General features: G+C 43.0%; 1 protein-coding gene across 7 annotated transcripts in view; it reads left to right on the top strand.

The window, feature by feature from the left end:
- The window catches only part of DISC1 (DISC1 scaffold protein), a 403,406-nt gene that overhangs the window by 152,206 nt on the left and 229,929 nt on the right, over positions 1-21,271 (top strand). For 6 of the 7 annotated variants that reach the window (XM_025386838.1, XM_025386847.1, XM_025386853.1 and 3 more), the window contains one exon: positions 19,196-19,250. The exons of the other annotated variant lie outside the window; for it this stretch is intronic. In XM_025386838.1, the coding sequence (XP_025242623.1) occupies positions 19,196-19,250 (55 nt within the window). The remainder of the gene's footprint in view (positions 1-19,195; positions 19,251-21,271) is intronic. 7 annotated transcript variants of the gene reach the window in all.

The following is a 21,271-nucleotide window of genomic DNA, read 5'->3' on the forward strand; positions in this document are numbered from 1 at the left end:
GGAAAACCTTGAAGTCTTATAAAGAGAAGTTGCAGAGACTAGTATTGTTACAAAACCTGGAGAAACAGATCACTCAACATCACGACTGTTATCATCATCTATAAGGATTTTCATAGAGGCCAGATGCAAACTGAGGGTGCCATCTGTTTGTAATTTACTCAACTTTCTAACATGCAATTGCAAAGGGAAAGATATGCTTTGTTTCGTGGACAATGACCCACGAGCTTGAAAAGAAACTTCCTGATAGCACGTGGCCTTTCTGGATGTGTCACTGGTGGAGACTTACAGTGCTTGCATGGAAGCCATCATTTCTGACTGTGGCTTGTTGGGAACTCCCTGGCCAATGTCAGAGACAGGCTGGAAGTAGAGGGCATGTGCTGGGGTCAAGGACACCCAATGATTTTAGGTTTGGGTGTGATAATAGAAATCAAAGAAGCCATTTGAATTTTCCAATGTCTGTGTTCTGGATCAAATAACTTAGCAGGAGGAGATGAAGTGTTACCATCCCAGAGACATCATAGACACTTTTTGTGTGGAGCCAACAAAAATGGTTTTCTTCCAGTGAACAAAAGGAGAACCCTTTTTAAGCACTGGAGAATCAGAAGCTCCACAGTATGGAAGCTGACAGAGCAGGGGTGCATAAAAGGACAGGAACCAATTAAAAGATACATTCATTTGAATTTCTTTCATCCCTGGGATTTCAATCCCTCTGCTTTAAAACAAGTTCCTTATTTTCTCCTGCAAGTCTTCCTTTGATGTGAGGGTCTTAGAAGAACCACTTTTACCCAGTGAGCTTGGTTCTCCTCCCACATGAAACCCATGGTTCTTGTTCCACCCCCTCCTGACTGCACTCCCATTCTCTGTAATGGGATTGTGATGTGGGGGTGGGGGAGGGAGGAGAGGGAAAAGATGGGGGACACAGTGTCCAAGGTTTTCTGTGGATCACATCCTGCCGTGTGGGGCGTGAGGTTCCATCTATTTATTTGGCGTAAATTGAGGAGAATGGTGATTTGCAGCTCATCTCTCTCTAGCACCATTAGCTCAGCCTCCCCTGGCTTCTTGTTGGTTTTATGTGTCAGGAAAACCAGGGGAGGGCAGCCTGTGACCTCATGTGGCATGCATATGGCTAACTGCAAAGTGAGGGAGGAATAATTATGGTAATAATCACAGTGATGACGTGGAGGGCTGCCTAGGATGCTTTCTAACGTTCTTTAGCAATGCTTGACTGGCTTGTATTCATCTGGGGTTGAGTCCTTCATTCCTCAGCTCCTGGGATTTTTCATGCTTCATGTAAAATGTGTTCTGGCAGCTCACGGACGAATTGTCGCTTGTTGTGCATTTGGAAGAAACATGTCACATCTTTTTACAAACCATTGGCACAAAGTGTGAAACAAACTCAACCCCTGGTTACAGCAGGGCTGGCTGGGCCTTGGTGGGAGAATCCGGGAGCCTCGCAGCAAGGCTGGGCTGGGGAGGCTGGTAGGTGGAGAGCAGCCAGGCCTTCTGTGGTGTCCATGTCCCCAACCACTAGCTAAACTGCCCAGGGCTCCCTGGCCAGGGGCAGTAATTATGCAGGGTGCTGCAGGCATCCTCATCACGCCTGTGCTCAGCTCCACACCACGCAGTCCCTGCTGATGTCAGGCCTCCTTGCAAATGAGATTTGAAATAATGTAATTCACCAGCTCACAACTGAATGGGAAAAAAATCAATAGTTCCTCTTTCCCCTCAAAAGCATATCATATTAGAGTGAGGAGACACTGAAACAACAAGGCCTGAATTGGAAAACTGATCCCGAATCTAGGATCGTAGTAGAGATTCTCCAAGAGGGTTGCCTGGAGGCAGCCGTGTGGGAGAGATCCCATTAATGCTCTTGCCCCAGGGGTAGTGTGAGGCAGCCACCAAACTGCAATAATGCAGAGACTGCAGAGAAAATCCCTGCAGCGTCTCAGCAGCCTCCAAGCTGCTTTTCCATTCGTGAAGATTGTTGTTCTTTAATCTCCACTTCTGGGCTTTGCCTTTCTCTCGCCTCTGTCTTTGCCTTCTACCTGATTGGTTTGCCAAGACAATGGCTTTATGGGACTGAGAGCATTAGAAATCATCTGGAGAAAGAGGAGAGCTTTGCATTTTTCCAGAAATTCTGATTTTTTCCGCCCCTTTTTTGGTAAGGACTTTGCTTTCTTTTTTAGAGATGGGGTTTCCCTCTGTCCCATGGGCTGGAGTGCAGTGGTATGATCATGGCTCATTACAGCCTTTTACTCCTGAGCTCAAGTGATCCTCCAGCCTCAGCCTTCCAAGTGCTAGGATTATAAGTGCATGTCGCCATGACTGGCTAATTTTTTAATTTTTTGTAGAGATGGGGGGGTGGTCTTGCTGTGTTGCCAGGTTGGACTTGAACTCCTGGCCTGAAGTGATCTTTCTACCTCAGCCTCCTGGGTCACTGGGATTACAGGTTTTTTTTTTTTCCCCATCCCTCCTTTTTAAGTAAAGTAGACATCTTGCTTTTCCCAGGAATTCACGAGGCAGATAAATATTTGCCAAGACAGCAAATGCAGTGAGACAGAAGTGTGTGAGCAATGCGGGCCAGATGGGTGCCCAGAGTGAGGCTTCCCTGCATAGGCGACATCTGCAGCGTTCAGGACCTCCCTGCAGGTTTGCCCTCTCCACTCAGATTTATCCTGTCTGTCCTTCTTAGTTAGTTTGGTGATGATACTCATACACTAATTTTAATATCTCTGTTATTTACAAACTGTCCTACTTGCTTACAATAACCCTATAAAGTCTGTTGGGCAATATAATGTTTTTATGCCCATTTTGCAGATGAGGTTGCTGAGGGTCCAAGTTCACACAGCCGTAAAAGTGGTGCCCTCATGTCTTTGGCCAATTTTTAATGCAGAGGGAATCCAGAGATGGTTCACACTTATGGCCTGGGAGAGACCAGGCCTTGGACAGAGTGCTTGGTCAAGCAATGGAAAGAAGTCCAGCCCAGCAGAGCATGGGTCTGTAGGCCCAAGGACAAGAGAATGGATGTCCCTCCAGGCCAGGGATGGTTGTCTCTGTGCGCCTAGTGTTGCCTGATTGGATTGGAGCCAAGGGGTATCTAAAAATAGGCAGCCTGGGGAGACCCAACAGGCAACTGTCTCAAGTCAGAGAGGTCTGTCAGACTTCCCAAAGAAAGAAATGTGAGAGGAAGAGGAACTGGAAAGCAAGGCCCCGCCCCAGGGCTAGAGGAACTGGTATTACTGTCTGTGAAAAGAGGGTTTGAACTGGATGATGTGGAAGGTCCTTTCTGGTTCTACAATACTTTGCACTTTAGGATTTTGTGAAATAAGTTAAAATAAACTGCCTTAAAATCCCTCATAATTCTATTCCTAGGAGCTCTATGTGAAGTTCCTCTTTGAAGTTCCCTGGGCAGGCTGTGACCATCCACAGGCCACGGTGCTCTAGCTGGCACTTTCCTAAGGGCTGGTCCCTAGAGCAGGGACCTGAGCAAACGTGCTTTCCAACCATGGCTGCTGCGGCTCAGAGCTTAGACCTCGCCTCGCCACTGTGTTTCCTCCCATTTTCTTCTGGAAAGTCGTCATTACAGGCAACGTGAAAAGTTTACCAAATTATAATCTGGTAAAGGAGCAAGAGGGTCGGAAAAGAAGGAAGAAAATCCCACCTATCTGGCTGGGTACAGATGCTGCTCACCAGGAAATGTAGGTTCCCAAGAAAACAGAACCCCCATTTCCAGTTTTCATTGTGTTGTAAATTAAAAATAAAACCTTAAGCCCCCAACCACTGAACGGATTCCCTCTTGGCCGAGGAGACCCCAGACACTCCATACAAACTGAGTTCCCAGCCCCAATGGGCCGGGAGGTTGGATTTGCCTTGTTATAATCCCTCCCTTTTGTAGCTTAGACACAACAACTGACCAGCATCATTGCTAAAACGAGATCATAAGAACTGACAGAACAGACTCTCGGTGGTAATGAGATACCAAATTATAAACAAGACCTAAGGCCATGCCAGGCAGAGATAAGTCACACACCCCTGCACCTTAAGAATAAAAGACCTTCTAACTGCCACCTGGGTTTTCTTTTTCTCTAGCAGCTAAACAAGCACTGGCCTTGAGATGAGCTATCTTAAAACCATGGCATTCCTTCCACCGCCAGACGCTGACTGACTGACTCCCTGTTCCACCAGCCATAACTGCAGCTTTCATTAGAAAAGATTCTGATTTCAGTAACTGTCTTCTGATACAAAGACCAACTGTGGACTGCTTCTGGCCTATTTACAGAGACACTTGAGTGCCTTTGTGTTCTGAAAAGACCTTTTACATAGAGGGCCTAATTGTAATACATGTAAATGTTAAGTCTCCACCCCAAGGTGAACATAAGTTGTATATAACATGTGTGCTTATTCAGTATGCATGCCTTAGGCCCACCTTCATGAATATTCATAGCTCCTGCTATAACCTGTGGAATATGTGCACTTGGTCAAGCTATTCTGCGTAAATTCCTGTCTTACCTGTCCCTCCCTTAAAGTGCCTGCTATTGGCTTCTACCGGAGCCTATGCTTCCCAGCCTGTTAGAATGGCAACATTGCAGGCTTTAACCCCCTTATAAGAAATAAAGCTCTTTCTAAATTGATAAATTGTGTGATTTTTAAGTTAACAGGCTGTATTTGAGAAACTCAAGGGAGGAATTCTATTTTACTTGCAGATTTAAAAAAAGACTTTATTTTGTGCTACAGTAACATTTACCATGATTTTTGAATAACTTAGAACAAAGGAGGGTGAAAAAATGGATATGTATTTTATCATGTTGTATTTTAATGTTTTACAAATTCTCTGTGCTTGTTTTCTTTAAGAAACTTACAACACGAGTCTATTATTCTTAGTATTATTATTGTTTAGGTAGCTCTTTGGAGGCTTGTGATTTGTAGACTCACCCATTTCTCTTTTATATAATTTAGGCATTAGGTTAATTATTTTCAACTGGAGCCCCATGGATTATCAAAGATGGGAGATAGTCATCTTAAAATGATCATAGCTAGTTCTAATATTGCAGCTGCAAGTCAACTCTCACAAACATGAAAGCATGTGGCCTATTTTAAGTCTTTCTCCTAGTCAATTTCAATTTTTAGTTTCCTTTATTATCACCTTGAGAACTGTTCTGTACTTAATTTCTGTGTAATTTACATGTCTTCTGCACTCTTCTGTTCCCTTTATCAAATTCTCTTATTCTTTCCTTTTTGTAAGCTGTATGTTACTTTTCCCTGCTTTAACTTTTCAGATGTTAATTTAGTATGTCAGGCTAAAACTCTTCTTCAGACCTTGAGCTGAAACTCTGGAAGAAGTACAGAAGTTTTGGAATCTTCCAGCAGAAGGTAATTTAGCTCTGCTCAGAAAGACCCTTCTCTAGTGACTGCTGGGAATATCCCCAGGTTGGAAATGCCAGCTCATTGCTTGCTGAGAATTTAATCAGTTAAGAGCACATCTTTTTCAAGCTGTGGAAGGGTGATTAATCTACCCTGTGCTGATAGCTAGGCTGCTAGGATGACTGAAACCAAAGTCAGACAGAACCTCTAGATTTCCTGTAGCTGCTTTCAGTGTGGGGAGGCAGGGGTAGGGGGTGGGATGCTGTGTCTTTTATAGAGATCATTGTTAAACCTTCATCTTGACTTTCATTGTCATTACTATTTTGTACTTCCTCTTTTGCAAATTTCCTTAGCTTCCTCTTTGAGTCATGTTGATATTGGTGTTTGAATTCCTTATTCAGTTTCTCCTTTAGTCAACTGAATTTTTCTCCTACTGTTGATTCATTTTGCTCACCAGTGGTCTATTTTTGCATTTTTTATCCAGTAAAGTATGTCCATCTTTAGTTTACCCACAGAAACATTTTAGGAAATGAAATTGACAGTATTCCCCAGTTTTAGGAATCAGGCTGATCTGTTGCTTTGTCAACAGATTTTGAGAGACGCTTGAGAGAAATGTAAGGTTAAAATTGTCTCTGCAAACTTGAGCTGTACATATGCTTATTCTTAGCCAGACGCCAGTTAATTAAAGACGATTCAGAAGAAAAGAATAAACCCACAGCAGAAAGTACAACGTTTTTGGCAAACTTCATAGTTATGGAAAGTATAAATACTTAGAAATTTAGGAGAAGCAAGAATATATTTAAAAAATTAGTATTAAATATAAATGCAAATGACTGGGCACAGTGGCTCATGTCTGTAATCCCAGGACTTTGGGAGGATCACTTGAGGTCAGGAGTTTCAGACCAACCTGGTCAACATGGCAAAACCCTGTCTCTACCAAAAAAAAAAAAAAAAAAATTAGCCAGGTGTGGTGGCGCGTCTGTGTAGTTCCAGCTATTCGGGAGGCTGAGGTAGGAGAGTCACTTGAACACAGGAGGTGAAGGTTTCAGTGAGCGGAGATCATGTCACTGTAATCCAGCCTGGGTGACAGAGCAAGACTGTCTCAACAAATAAAAATAAATATAAAAAAAAAAAAATAAATGCAAGCAGTTCTGGGTATTTATTTAAAAATCTCAGTTGTTCCCATGGGAACAACTGGACATTCCTTATTAAATAATCAGAATAAAGGGAGGGCAGTAATTGAAATGGAAATATGAAGTTGCCTTTGGATCACTTAACAGAATAAGCCTGGATGTAGTATCATTTTCCCCTTAGATTAAATTGTAGTATTTAATGGGCTGAACTCACATGAGTTTTGGGGGGTGGGGAAAAGTTCTAGAGCCCAAGTACTGAAATCGTGTTTGAACATTTAAATACGTCATGGTTATGAGAATAGTTGAAAATACGGAGCTGACTTGGTTACCAGTCTCCAAAAAATAAGAAGCTGGTAATTTATTTCCTTATTGTTGTAAAAAAAGAATCGTTAAACAGCTTGTGAAGAAAGGGTAGAAAGGAGAATGGTTATAATCTGAACATAAGGCTGTTCATATTTCTGATTCCTGTTCTCATTTTTTCATTATTAAACCACCAAAATCTCCTACAGATAAATGTCTGTAAGTCAAAATGTTTTTGGCACATGAATTATAGTTTCAGTTTGGAATAAGATTGTTTGAGGCAATGAGAAAGATCTGGTTGAATTAACACTTGGAATATTTGGATAAGCCAAATAGCAAGTTCATCAGTTAAAAATAAAGCTGTGATTTTTTATGAAACTGGACTTCGATGCAAACTGTGATGCTGTGATGTCAGGCGGAGCTTCCCAGTAAGCACGGGGACCTACAAGAGATGGCACAGGGTGAGGGTGTGAACGCGTGCATGTGCTACCTTACTCGTACCTGCCAATTTGGAAAGTTCAGCAAATTCACTATTAGGGCTTACTCCTTTCCTCTGCTCACTGCCTTTGCATCAGCACCTCGATCACAGGAAATCTTTTCCAAGGAAAGATCAGAAATCCTTATGTTCATTTTTTTCCTCTCCCTCCATTGTCCCTTATGATATGAGTTACATGGGTGTATCTTATTAAAAAGAGTTTATGGTCTTATAAAATGTGACATCAACCGGGCACAGTGGCTCACGCCTGTAATCCTGGCACTTTGGGAGGCCGAGGCGGGCAGATCCCGAGGTCAGGAGTTTGAGACCAGCTTGACCAACATGGTGAAACCCCCTCTCTACTAAAAATGCAAAAATTATCTGGGTGTGGTGGTGTGCGCCTGTAATCCCAGCCACTCAGGAGGCTGAGGCAGGAGAATCGCTTGAACCTGGGAGGTGGAGGTTGCAGTGAGCTGAAATTGCGCCACTGCACTCCAGCCTGGGTGACAGGTTGAGATTCTGTCTCAAAAAAAAAAAAAAAAAAAAAAAGTGACACCTCATTTTCAGTTTGCTGAGTTATTTGGAGAAGTTGTACTGTACTAAAAGGACTCAGAATAATGGAGTGTAACACCCTAGTTGAAAACACAGGATCCTTGAAATTCAGAGAAATAGGGAGAATGTGAGTCATGATGTGATGTATACTCAGAGAAGGAATCAAAGAACTGAATGTTCAAGTATTTCCCTGGCCTAGTTTCCTTTGATTCTTTTACTTAATGTCCTTTGCCTGGGCCAGAAAAACTCTAAATATATTTATTCCACCCTTGTTAAAAATTTATGTGCCTGATTTTGGTCAGATTACTCTAAAATATTTTCTTACTATAATACAGGTATGGTATATGTCTGCATGATTTATTAAATGGTCTTTCTATACTTCATTCCTCCCATGATCCTCAAAAGATGAGCTAGTTGGTGAGCACAAAGGTGAATGTCTGTTTTGAGTCCAGCAAACTCTCTGACTTCAGCCACCACTGAACTGGAAAGAAGTAACATGCTTTGCCAAAGGTGGCAAGGATGGCCCGCAGAGGCCCTGGTGCTCCTACCTCTCAGTTCAAATCTCTCTCCACTGCACCACACTGGCTTTCCCAGAAGTGAAGGTCTCAGATAACCAGCTTGAGTCATTTTTATAAATAGCCATATAGAATGGCTTGCTTCTGATGAATTTATGTACCCTGTTGTGCCTTTACAAGATCATCTGAAGTCTAGAGGAATTCGTGGCATTTGTGCCTCTGTGCTCCATGAATGTCTGATGGGTGCCATGTGACATTATCAGCTGTGAGGATAGAAGGGTCTAAGGAAGGATAAAGACCAAGTAGATAAACCTGAATTTCCTAAAGCTGTTTCCACAGTCATTTTGTTTTCCATTTGTCCTCTGACAGAAGGTGAGGGGCAAGGTTGTTAATGTCAATGGACTTGTGTGTATTGTGTGTGTGTGTTATTTTATTTTATTTATTTATTTATTTATTTGCACAAGGTCTTGCTTTGCCACCCAGGCTGGAGTGCAGTGGTGCGATCATAGCTCACTGTAGCCTCAGCCTCCTGGGCTCAAGGAATCCTCCCACCTCAGCTTCCCGAGTAGCTGGGATCACAGACACATGCCACCATGCTTGGCTAATTTTTGTATTATTATTATTATTATTATTATTTTTTGGTAGAGATGGAGTTTCACCATGTTGTCCAGGCTGGTCTTGAACGCTTGTGCTCAAGTGATCTGCCCATCTTGGCCTCCCAAAGTGCATGGATTACAGGTATGACCCACCATACCTGGCTGTGTGAGTGTGCTTTAATTCAAGACCCAAGTGGCGCCTATGCTAAGATAGCTGTCATTTTGCTCTTTCCATCATTTGTGGTTTGCTTTAGTAATAATCTCTCATTCTTAAACTGATTTTTACAAAACAGGAAATGGGATGGGATAGTGAATAGAGGGAGAGGGAGAGGGTAGAGAGAAGGCTGTTCAGAGATGAAATTGATATTCCTCATCTCCTGTAACTTTTTGCTAAAGTGGAACTTCAGCATAAAGCCATACATACACAGGCAGGAAGATGAGCGGACAACTGTCTGCAGGGAGCAGACCCTTTGCATAGTTAGCTTCCAAGCTGAAAAACACGTCCCTCACTTAGTGTAAAAAATGACATGTATCTCCTGTATATTTCCGTCTCTATTATCTATTACATTTCTAATATCGAATGTATCTTTATTATCTATATTTCTGTCTAATCTAATATATCCTGTATGTTTCTGTCTCTATTACTCTATTATAGAGTAAAAAAAGACACGTGTCTCCTGTATATTTCTGTCTCTGTTATCAATGTTATCTGGTACTTTATAAAACCTGTGTGGTTTTTAGATTCTCTAAATATCTATAAATAAAAAAGGCTAGTAAAAGATTTTTGAATGATAGAGCAGTGAAAGAATATGGGATAGTAGACCTGGAAGGATTTTAGAAATAATTGCGTTCAACTTCCTCATTTTGCAGCTGAGAAAATGGAGCCCCAGATGAAAGTGACTTGTTCAAAGTCTTGCAGAAAGTTAGTGGGGTAGTGGTGTAATTCTCTGAGTGTCGTTAATATTCTTTTTCTGCAGAAGTCCAGATAAGAACAGGAACAGAGTTTGTTCTTCAAAGGCTCATCTTTGGGGCAGGTGTGTGGTTGTCACCCTGGGAGTGCCTCTGATGCTGAGGGCCAAGGCTTTGCCTCCAGTGCCAAGTGCGAAGGTGGTCATGGCTGGGTTACTGGTGGTACGAGGAACTGGTAACAAACTACCAAAGATTGCATGGAATGAGAGGTGGTTTCTCTAGGATATAACATTAAAGGGGTCTATCCAGGCCTGCCTGACATTGTGTCCCAGAGTAAGGGGTCAAATGGAACTTCCCACCTTGTCTTCCTACCCTTGCACCTGTCCCACACCATGATAGGTTTTATATGGGGACCTAGCCTGTATGTCCAGGTAATATCTACACCCTTCAAAGTAGCCTGTGCTCGACTACTGCTTGGGACTAGAGGTATGCCTACTGCACTGCAGTCCACCCTTGCAGGCAGTGCCCTGAGAAGAACCCTGGCAGGATGCAGGCTCCTGGCTCTTCAGGAAGGCACTTCTGGTCGTGGCTGCCTGAACCAGCTTTGGGTGGCATGTACCTTTGGCCCCCCCATTTACCCTTCCCCTCAAGGGTAAGGAGGATCAGGACAGAGCCCTCCAATGTGGCAGAGAGCAAGGGAGGAGTTCTTTTGCCTGGATTTAAGGAGAGTATCGGAAGTATTACAGAGCGAGGGTGTGGATTCAAGTATGTTATAAGGCTCTTGAGATAGGCTTCCCTAAGGGACAGGATCTGGAGAAACCGAGTAAATAGTTGTTAGTGGCTATTAGATTGGGGCGTGGGATTCTGTAACCAAATAGATGCCCAATGCAGCTGTCTTAGTCCATTTTGTTACTGCAGACTGAGTGATTTATAAAGAGAGAAGATTTATTTCTTACACTTCTGGAGGCTTGGAAGTCCGAGGTTGAGGGGGCTGCATCTGGCAAGGACCTTCTTACTGCATCATCCCATGGCAGGAAGCAGAAGGGCAAGAGAGATCGAGAGAGAGAGAGAGAGAGAGCACGTGTGTGAGAGAGAGCAGGGGGGAGAGAGAGAGAGAGAGAGACAGAGAAGGGGAGGGGATCAAACTCACCCTTTTATCAGGAACCCACTCCCCCAATAATGATATTAATCCATTCATGAGGGCAGATTCCTGAAAACCTAAACATTTCTTAAAGGTCCTGTCTCTCAACATGGTTGTCTTGGGAATTAAGTTTCCAACACATGAATTCTGGAGGACACACTGACATTATAGCAGTAGCTATAGGTTTTTGAGAAAGATGAGCGAGATGCTCTAAGCACAATCACTCTGAATTTTTGGAGCCATCTTCTGACCTTGGCATCATGTTGGCAGTGAGGACTCATTTGGCACTTTGCTAGAGGCAGGCTCCCAGATGAGACCACTGGTGCCCTTTGCCCAGGCCTACACCTCACTTCCAGACTTCTAGCTCTTACCATTCTAAGAGGCAGGAATGAGTGGCCCTCCACATGTCTTCCTTTCCATTGCCAGCCTGTATTAGTTTGCTGCCATAATAAAGCAGCACCACAGCCACCTGGCTTAAATACAGAAATTTATCATGTCTAGAAGTCCAAGAATTGGCCGGGTGCAGTGGCCCACACCTGTAATCCCAACAGTTTGGAAGGCCGAGGTGGGTGGATCACTTGAGGTCAGGAGTTTGAGACCAGCCTGGCTAATATGGTGAAACCCCGTTTCTACTAAAAATACCAAAAAATTAGCCAGGTGTTCTGGCACAGGCCTGTAATCCCAGCTACTTGGGAGGCTGAGGCAGGAGAATCGCTTGAACCCAGAAAATGGAGGTTGCAGTGAGCTGAGATCATACCACTGCACTCCAGCCTGGGAGACAGAATGAGACTCCATCTCAAAAAAAAAAAAAAAATGCCAAGAATCAAGGTGTCAGCAGGGTTGCTTTCTTCTGGGGACTGTCAGGGAAGGATCTGCATCTCTCCTTGGCTTGTAGATGATCATTTTCTCCCTGTGTCTTTTCATGTCATCTTCCCTCTGTACATGTCTCTGAATCCACATTTCCCCTTTTATAAGGATACCAGTCATGTCGGAGTATGGTTGATCTTAACTCGAAGTACATTTGCAATGACCTATTTCCAACTGCAGTCACATTCTGAGGTATGGAGGTCAGGACATCAACATACGAATTTTGTGGAGAACACAGTTCAACATGCAATATAGCCCATGAAAGGAAACCCTCCAACAGAGATAAACCGAGATAAATATGACTTCTGAGAGATGGAATTTTAAAAGAAGAGAGGACATCTGATGAGTTGACTCCAAGTTTTTAACCTCTTCTTTCTCTGTCATGCAAAGCTCCACCCCAGCCATACAGTCAAGAGCAGCTGCAGCCTTTAATCCCTGATCCTGAGGGGACAGTGGTGGGAAGTGGGGATAAAGATGGTGCCACTCACCATCCTGTGGTTTGAGTGTGCCTCTAACAGAGGTGAGGATGCTTCCGCCCCACTCTACCCCACCTGACTTGTTTCTTAGAGAGAAGGCAAGAATGTGAGTATTATACATTAATCAAATATTTATTAGGTACACACTGTGTGCCAAGCACTTCAAGTACTTCTCCAAAGATCCTTGCCCACATGGCATTCTTTTTCTAGTGGTAAAAGGCAGAAATAAATAACAAACGTAATAAATAAGTAAGTTACAGGTAGGTTAGTAGAAAATGAACATGACTTGGGGGTTGGGGCGGAAGACGAGTGGATGTGAAATTTAAGCTGTCGATGGAGTAGTCAGGCCAGCCTCACTGAGAGTGTCAGAGGTGAGCAAGGACTTGCAGGTGGGAGGGGGTCGGCCCATTATATGTGCTGGGGCAGAAGGTCAAGGCAGTGGAGCCTGCACCAGCCACAGCAGACTTGAGGAGCTGTCAGGAGGCCTCTGTGGCCAGGGTGGAGCAAGCAAAGAAGGGAGTTGTAGGAGAGGAGGTAAGAGATGTGATGAGAGATGGGCCATATAGGTCCTTGCAGACTTGGCTCGACCCAGGTGTGATGGAGCAGGGTTTTGGGCTGAATAGTGGCATTTTATTTGACATGCTTGTGAAGGCTCACCCTGGCTGTATCTCAAGAACAGACTGTGGAGGAGTGAGGGTAAATGCAGAACTGTTCTGAGACTATTGCAGCATTTCAGAGGAGAGGTGCCTGTGGCTTGGAGCAGAGTGGTAGAAGTAGAGACAGTTCTTTGGTCGGATCAGTTATCTTTAGAATAGTTTCTCACTCCCAAGTCATTAAACCAAAATTGCCTGGCTGTATCCTCCTGTATAAATGTCTCATTCTGGCCCTTGACCAAGTCTTGGCTTGTATTATCTAGATTAGTGACTGTTATTGACTTAAATTCCATTTGCCCTTCTAATTATGGCTGAAAAGCAATCTGTCCCTCCCCAGATTGAATTTTTATTCCTTATATTTTTGACATCAGTGATTGCATTATGTTTGTGATATTGCAGGAGTATTGAAGGGAGCCCTTTTTCATTTCTAATGAATCATTTTTAAATAATAATTTTTAAATCATAATCCATAATCATTTTAAAAAATCAAAGACATTCTCACATAACATTTTCTTAGAGCCACCATTCATAATACTTAGCTCCTAAACTGCAGACAAGAATGATAATATTCTACACACATTTATTGTTGTTGCGGCCCGCAGTCTCCCAGTTGGGCAGATTGAAAAGAAACTGTCAGTCTGAAGAAAACAAAAGAGTTGCTGTGTTTTCTGCTGGACCTGCTGCTGCTGCTACATGGAGTAGCAACTATTTTTACCTGGATCGTGAAGCACCAGTGTGCGGTGCCTTAATAATACATATAACTCATCATACCATGAGAAATGGAAAATTCCACATGCACGAGTCTGCTAGGGCTGTCGTAATAAAGTACCATGGATAGGGTGGCTTAGACAACAGAAATTTATTTTCTCACAACTCTGATGGCTGAATGTCTAAGATCAAGGTGTCGGCAGGGCTGGTTTCTTCTGAGGCTCCTCTCATTGACTTGCAGATAGCCATTTTCTCTTTTGTCCTCAGATGGTCTTCCCTCCACATGTGTCTGTCTCCACATCTCTCTTTTTTTTTTTTTTTTTTTGAGGCAGAGTCTGGCTCTGTAGCCCAGGCTGGAGTGCAGTGGCGTGATCTTGGCTGACTGCAAGCTCGGCCTCCCGGGTTTACGCCATTCTCCTGCCTCAGCCTCCTAAGTAGCTGGGACTACAGGCACCCGCCACTACACTCAGCTAATTTTTTATATTTTTAGTAGAGACAGGGTTTCACCATGTTAGCCAAGATGGTCTAGATCTCCTGACCTCGTGATCCACCCACCTCGACCTCCCAAAGTGCTGGGATTACAGGCGTGAGCCACCACACCCGGCCCTCCACATCTCTTCCTATAATGATACCAGTCATATTGGATTGGGGTCCACCCTAATGACTTTATTTTAAATTTGTTACCTATTGAAAAGCCCTATCTCCAAACACCGTCACATTCTTAGGTACTGGGGATTCGGACTCTAACCTGTGAATTTTGGGGTACACAACTCAACTGGTGACAGGCACCTTTGCATTTAATTTCCTTTTGCTACAGTCATCACCCCCAGGACCATCTGCTACTGATGTACGTTCTGTGCAGCACATTCATGTCAGTAGTCTCAATTTTTCTAAGATTTCATTTGTTGAGGGTGAAATTTGGTCATATGATTGGAACACCAGTTTGTGAGTAAAGAATAACGTGTATTTACAAATCATGATATTGATTATATTGTACATTTAACAAAATTCTAAAGTAGAATTCAAAAAATTTGTCTGGATGATGACAGTTCATTTTAAATAGGTACACAGCTTCTGGGAGCGGTAGTTAGTATTGTTGAGTAGTTAGGAGAGCAGATAGTTAGACTGCCTGGGTTACCATTTAATCCCCCATAATTACCAACTGGTTACCCCGGGAAAGTTACTTAAATCTCTCTTAGTCTCTTTGATTAAATTTTCTTGTCTTACAATGTAGATGATTGTAGTTTCTACTTCATAGAGTTATAATAAGAATTTAAAATGCTCATCTGCATAAAGAATTTGGGAGAGTGTCTGGTACATAGTAAGTGTTCAATAAACGTTGGACTCTGTTATTTCCGGGGCAGCCACTTGGAATGAAGATACTGATTTGGGTAAATTAGGTCTGGTGTGTTTCTGAAAACATATTTGCTAATTTGTGTGGACAAATTATGTGTTTCTAGGATAAGGCATAATTTCATCTGAGAAGATAGTTCATATTTGTTATGAATAATATGCAAGTTTTTTAAAAAGTGGGGATTGGTTATACTCTTTTAAAGTACACGGAATTCTTGCTTATCAACATTGAACTGGTCTTATTTTCTGGTTTTCGGTTTGTATTCCTGCTCCTGGAATTATGGTTTGGGGACCACAGTGTGATGGCAGCAGCAATGTGTGTGTGTGGGGGGGGGGCTAAAGTGACATCTTTGTACACTAGGCCAGACACCCCTCTTCAATAAAAGCAGATTCCCTGTTATCTTTATTATATTTTATAATGCTGTGTAAACTTTGGTTTGAGAGAATTCTTCTATTATAAATAGCCTGTAACCCACTAGCATAGTATATAGATTACTCATATCGTCTGCTCCCCCACAATTGCTTTTATTCTGTATATACCCCAGAGATACAACTCATGTTAATAGTAGCCTGAGCAAAACATAATTGGGAAGGTAAATCTGTTGCAAAAAGGAATATAGCATGAATTAAATATAAATCAAATTAAATATAAAACAATGCATTTAATTATCTGCACCACTGCCTCCTTCCTCTAACATGATATCTAAGAGGAGACTAACTTTCTTTCTGGGATAGGGCCAGATCTGAGCCCAGACCAGTGAACTGTGTCAACCTCTGGAAAGACGGTGCTTGACCTACTTTTTATGTGATATGTTGGGCATTAGCTAACAGCACAGCCGTTTTGGTCAGCTAAAATTTCAGTATCAGTAAGAGGATCTGCTACTCATCTGAATTGTGAATGCATGAGCTAGTCTGTGTGTGTGGTTGGGAACATCTACTTATAATACAGTATTAAATGCTCACATAGGTTCAATGATGTGGTGAACCATTTGTTAAAAATGTATTTGTTGAATAGACTCTCACAAGCTCAGCAAGGGAAAGTGCATTTCTGCCCAAGGAAGGTTTTCAGTTTGGACAGCAGGCATTAGCCGTCCAAAGCTGGTGCTGCTATTAGAATCAGAGGAAGAAGCAGACCGGGTCCACGTTGGATGCCCTCTGTTCTTCTCTCCCCACCACCCTGAGTGGTTTCATCTGCCCCAATCTTCGTGTCTGTGTGACACTCTGACTTACATTCTCTCAAAAGATCCAGTCCCCAGCCAGCCAGAGTCTAGAATTCTCCAGGCAGGCTTCCAAAGGTTGTTTTCCTCTGTTCCCACTGAGTACACTAATTTTTGTCAGATGGCAACTCCTGCATTCTGAAGAGTCTGGTGTCACATGCTCCACCTCTGTCAACCCTCACTTCCTCCTTTTGGGTTGATCTCAGCTGGACTGGAAAACCCTCCTCTGTTGAAAGTAGGTCTCAAGTGGTAATGACTGATTAGTATGACCCGCACCAGTTCCCAGGTGTTTACAATTGAAACGAGTTTGCTTATACTCAGAAATGACAAATTGGTAGATGTGATAACATCAAAAAATTGTTCTTACGGTTGAAGAACAAACAAACAAAAATCAGCAAATTGGCAGCTTAGCTCTAATACTTGGCAACCCCTGGTATAAGATTTCCTGACACCCTGCACCCCCTCCCCACACATACCCCCAAAACCTTGACCTTTCCTTTTGCAGGTCATCATTTAATCAAGTAATCACTCCTCTTCTGGCATCTGTTACATTTTCTGGCATATCTAGTAGCAATAAGTGGTTGTGGGCAGGAACCATGTCTTCATGCTCTAAGTCCCTAACTTGCTGGGTGCCCAGCAGATAGATATTTGAAGAATGGATGAGTTCATGAATGCATGAAAGAATGGAAAACTCTAGAATGGATGTTCTCACTGCTCTGAGCATCCACGTAATCCAGTCCTTTCCTCCCTCCCCTTTCTGACCCGTATCACTCTGCGGGGCCCGTGCGCCCCCGACTGGCTTACACTGCTGAAGGGTCCTGCCTGGCTTTGTCACATTCAGACTTTCTTCCTCCAAATCATCTCTCATAGTGCCACCCAATTAGTTTTCTAAAAAATGAAAACCTTTTTTTCATGTTGCTCTCTTGCTAAAAAATGGAATGATTTCTTATTGCTTGAGGGATAAAACTCAAAACTCCTTAGTCTGTCATTTAATACTGACTAAAGCTTGCCCTTGATATTTCTTTTCTTTTTTTTTTTTTTTTTGAGAAGGAGTCTCGCTCTGTCGCCCAGGCTGGAGTGCAGTGGCCGGATCTCAGCTCACTGCAAGCCCCGCCTCCTGGGTTCACGCCATTCTCCTGCCTCAGCCTCCCGAGTAGCTGGGACTACAGGCGCCCGCCACCTCGCCCGGCTAGTTTTTTTGTATTTTTTTAGTAGAGACGGGGTTTCACCATGTTAGCCAGGATGGTCTTGATCTCCTGACCTCGTGATCCGCCCGTCTCAGCCTCCCAAAGTGCTGGGATTACAGGCTTGAGCCACTGCGCCTGGCCGATATTTGTTTAAAATTATTTTAATTGTAAATATTTCAAACATATTTAAAAATACAACACTCATTTACTCACCATTACAATTAAACAGATAGTAGAATTTACTCCATATTTACTTTGATTTTCTTTCCCTAACTAAATAAATTTATTTTCTTTTATTTTTTTAGAGATGGAGTTTCACTCTGTCACCCAGGCTGGAGTGCAGTGGCATGATCTCGGCTCACACCAAGCAATTCTCCTGGGTTCAAGCAATTCTCCTGCCTCAGCCTCCCAAGTAACTGGGACTACAGGTGCATGCCACCACGCCTGGCTAATTTTTGTATTTTAGTAGAGAAGGGGTTTCACCATATTGGCCAGGCTGGTCTCGAGCTCCTGACCACAGGTGATCCCCCTACCTCGGCCTCCCAAAGTGCTGGGATTACAGGCATGAGCCACTGCGCCCGGCCCCTAACTAAATAAATAAGCAAACATTGTAGATACAGATAGGCCCCACTCCATCCTTCCCTCTCCTTTCCTACCAGAAATAGTCATTTCCTTGTTTAACTTTATCTTTCACAAGTCACCTGTGAGAACCATTTGGTCCAGTTAGATTTATCTTCTTGCTAGAATTTCATTCTCCCTTTTTTTGTTGTTGTTTTTTGTTTTTTCCATTGAGGCCCAGTTCACTTTTCACCTCTTCCGGTAAGCTTTCCTAGTTCTAAATTGCTCCACAAGTTATTGTCTCCATTGCTCAAGGCAGACAATATTCTGCCTGGTGACAGCTTTTATGTAGCAGTTTTCTCCTAGTATTGATTTTCTATTCCCCTTATAGTAATTTTTTCCTCTTGCTTTATATTATAGCGAATCACGTGCGTGTGTTTCTTCTCCACTAGGTAACAACCTTCATAATAAGATCTGACTCTTAATTGCATTGATTCATTCATTCTACAGATATTGACTGAGGGCTGACTAACAAGCTCCAGGAATTGTTTAAGCAATGGGGATGCAGGAATGAACACAACAGACAGTCACTGCCTTCGTGGAACTTAAGTTCCAGTGGGAGAGACAGAAATTACGTGAATAAATAAATATGTCAAAGTGAAAAGTGCTAAGGAGAAAAGAGAAGCGGGAGAACCTAAGGGGTGCTATCTCAGACATACTTTAAATATATGTCTCTCCTTTATGCTCTACTTCAGTGCTCAATGCAGAGGGCACTGGGTACATACTTGCTGAATCGCATGGTCTACCCAAATAGATACTATTTGATTCCCTGCTAGTGAGACACTACTCAGCATACACCTTCCTTCTGGGAAGGTGGTTATAGGAATGCAGATTTTAATCCTTTGCTGCCAGGAGCACACCTTGGCTGTTCTTCCCGTTATCAGTAGATGTACACTCCGGGCATGATAAAATTGTAATACTAGCTTTAGTAAGGCATAATAAGGGAGGAAAGGTCTGCTTCCTAGCACCATATTTATTCCATAGTCAAATGGAACCAATTTGGCATCATCTTTCCTCCTGCACTTCTTCATCCATCAGACCAGTGGAAGGTTCACTTTTTGCAGTATTCCTAACTGTGGTGGTATTGAATTGTGGTTACCAAGAAGACCAATCTCCTCTTTTTAATTTTTCCAGCCTCCAGGAAAGAATAAAATCCCTCAACTTGTCACTTAAAGAAATCACTACTAAGGTAAGTACCTTTATACTCCCATTTTCCAAAAAAGCCTATGAAGCTTTCCTTTGACTTGATTTTACGTCTAGATCATAGGATACCTAGCTTCTGCAAAAACACGTAGACTTTGTCAAGCCATTTTGCAGTCCCAATGATGAGTTAAAAGAGCCAGGAGAGAGTGCTTCTGCCATAGTGGAGGTCTCGACTTGTGAACACCCCAGAAATTGACTGGTTTGGTCTTTGCTACAAAAGAAGCTGTCAATTTAGCGACTGGAAAAGGACTGCCGCTATGCATATTGAAACCCTTTGCTTAGAGATGCATTCGGGGCCGGGTGCAGTGGCTTACGCCTGTAATCCCAGCACTTTGGGAGGCTGAGGCAGGCGGATCACCTGAGTTCAAGAGTTCGAGATCAGCCTAACCAACGTCGTGAAACCCCATCTCTTCTAAAAATACAAAAATCAGCTGGGCATGGTGGCGGGTGCCTGTGATCCCAGCTACTCGGGAGGCCAAAGTAGGAGAATCACTTTAACCCAGGTGGTGGAGGTTGCAGTGAGCCGAGGTTGCACCATTGCATTCCAGCCTGGGAAACAGAGCGAGACTCCATCTCAAAGAAAAAAAAAATGCTTTCAGGATAGTAGTAACTTGAGAAATTAATTACTTTTCTTCCCAGGAGGGCAATGTCTAGTTTCCTCACAAATGAAACAGTCGGTGACTGTTTTTTGTTCTTTAAAGCTTTTCAGTTGGCTTAACAATCATTTTGCCTACTTTATACATCGTTTATACTGCCATAGCAAGACCTTGATTTGTGTACAGACAGAATATGTCTTCATTATTCCCTGGGAGCACGGTCAATTAATTTAAATAGTCAATGTCCTCATTAGTTAGGATAACCACAGTTTACAAAACAAAAGCCCTTCTCATATATATTTATACCTGGCCAAGTTATTGACAGACTGAGAAAGAGGATCAATTACTCTGTGAATTATGACTAAATGTTGTGGCAGAGAACTGGGTATGAATCATTCATTATTTGCAGTAGGTCTGGGAACCAGGGGTGGTTGTACGATGGTCGAAATGTAAAAAGGACAGCTTGCTGAGCAGAGAGCAATGCAGCCAAGAGCCTGTTGGCCTGGAAGGACTCTTTTCCAGTCTCTGTGCCCAGGGAAAGAAAGTCTTGGACCCTGGATCAGGAAACACGCCAAGGGCTCACCGCAGCTAAGCCAAAATCGGGGATGTGTTGTTGGCAAAAATGTCTAGAGTTACTCTGTGCATTTTCTCCGTTTCTGTATCGAATTTATTTCTGAAAACAACACCCAGTGATTTTGCTAAAGGTCACAGAGCCGCAGGTTTGATGGGTAATTATAACTTGCATACAAATAGAGCTTCCTGTTAGGAACAAGTGGTGCCCATAAGACAGCATCGGAACCAGGGACCCAGAAATGCCTGAATTCTGCTCTGCTCACCCAAACGCTCTGTCACCCAGGCTGGAGTGTAATGGCAAAATCACAGCTCACTGCAGCCTTGATCTCCTGGGCTCAGGTAATCCTTCTGCCTCAGCCTCCCAAGTAGCTGGGACTACAGACATATGCTGCCTTGCCCAGCTAAATTTGTTTGATTTTCAGTAGAGACCAGGTTTTGCTAGGTTGCTCAGGCTGGTCTTGAACTTCTGAGCTCAGGCGATTCTCCTGCCTCAGTCTGTCAAAATTGGGATTGCGGGCAAGAACCACCGCACCTGGCCTCTCTTACATCTTCTACTGTTTATCAGGTGCATCCTGATTTCTGTGTAGAATTAAAAGATAGGAGAACTGTCTTGGGTCTGAGTTTATTGACTATCTTCAGAACATACTGTATAGGTAACATGAATGCATCTGTACACCAACACTGAGGATACAGGTGTGTCTATTATATAATGCAGATGGTGTTTATATGTGTGTGTTTATGACACTGTGTATTGTGGATACACACATATACTGATATGTACTCAGTATTAGGATTTGTTGAAAATCTCGAACTACTATTAAAGATCTTAGATTTTCCC

The sequence above is a fragment of the Theropithecus gelada genome, chromosome 1 (assembly GCF_003255815.1).
Source record: "Theropithecus gelada isolate Dixy chromosome 1, Tgel_1.0, whole genome shotgun sequence".
In the NCBI taxonomy this organism is placed as follows: domain Eukaryota; kingdom Metazoa; phylum Chordata; class Mammalia; order Primates; family Cercopithecidae; genus Theropithecus; species Theropithecus gelada.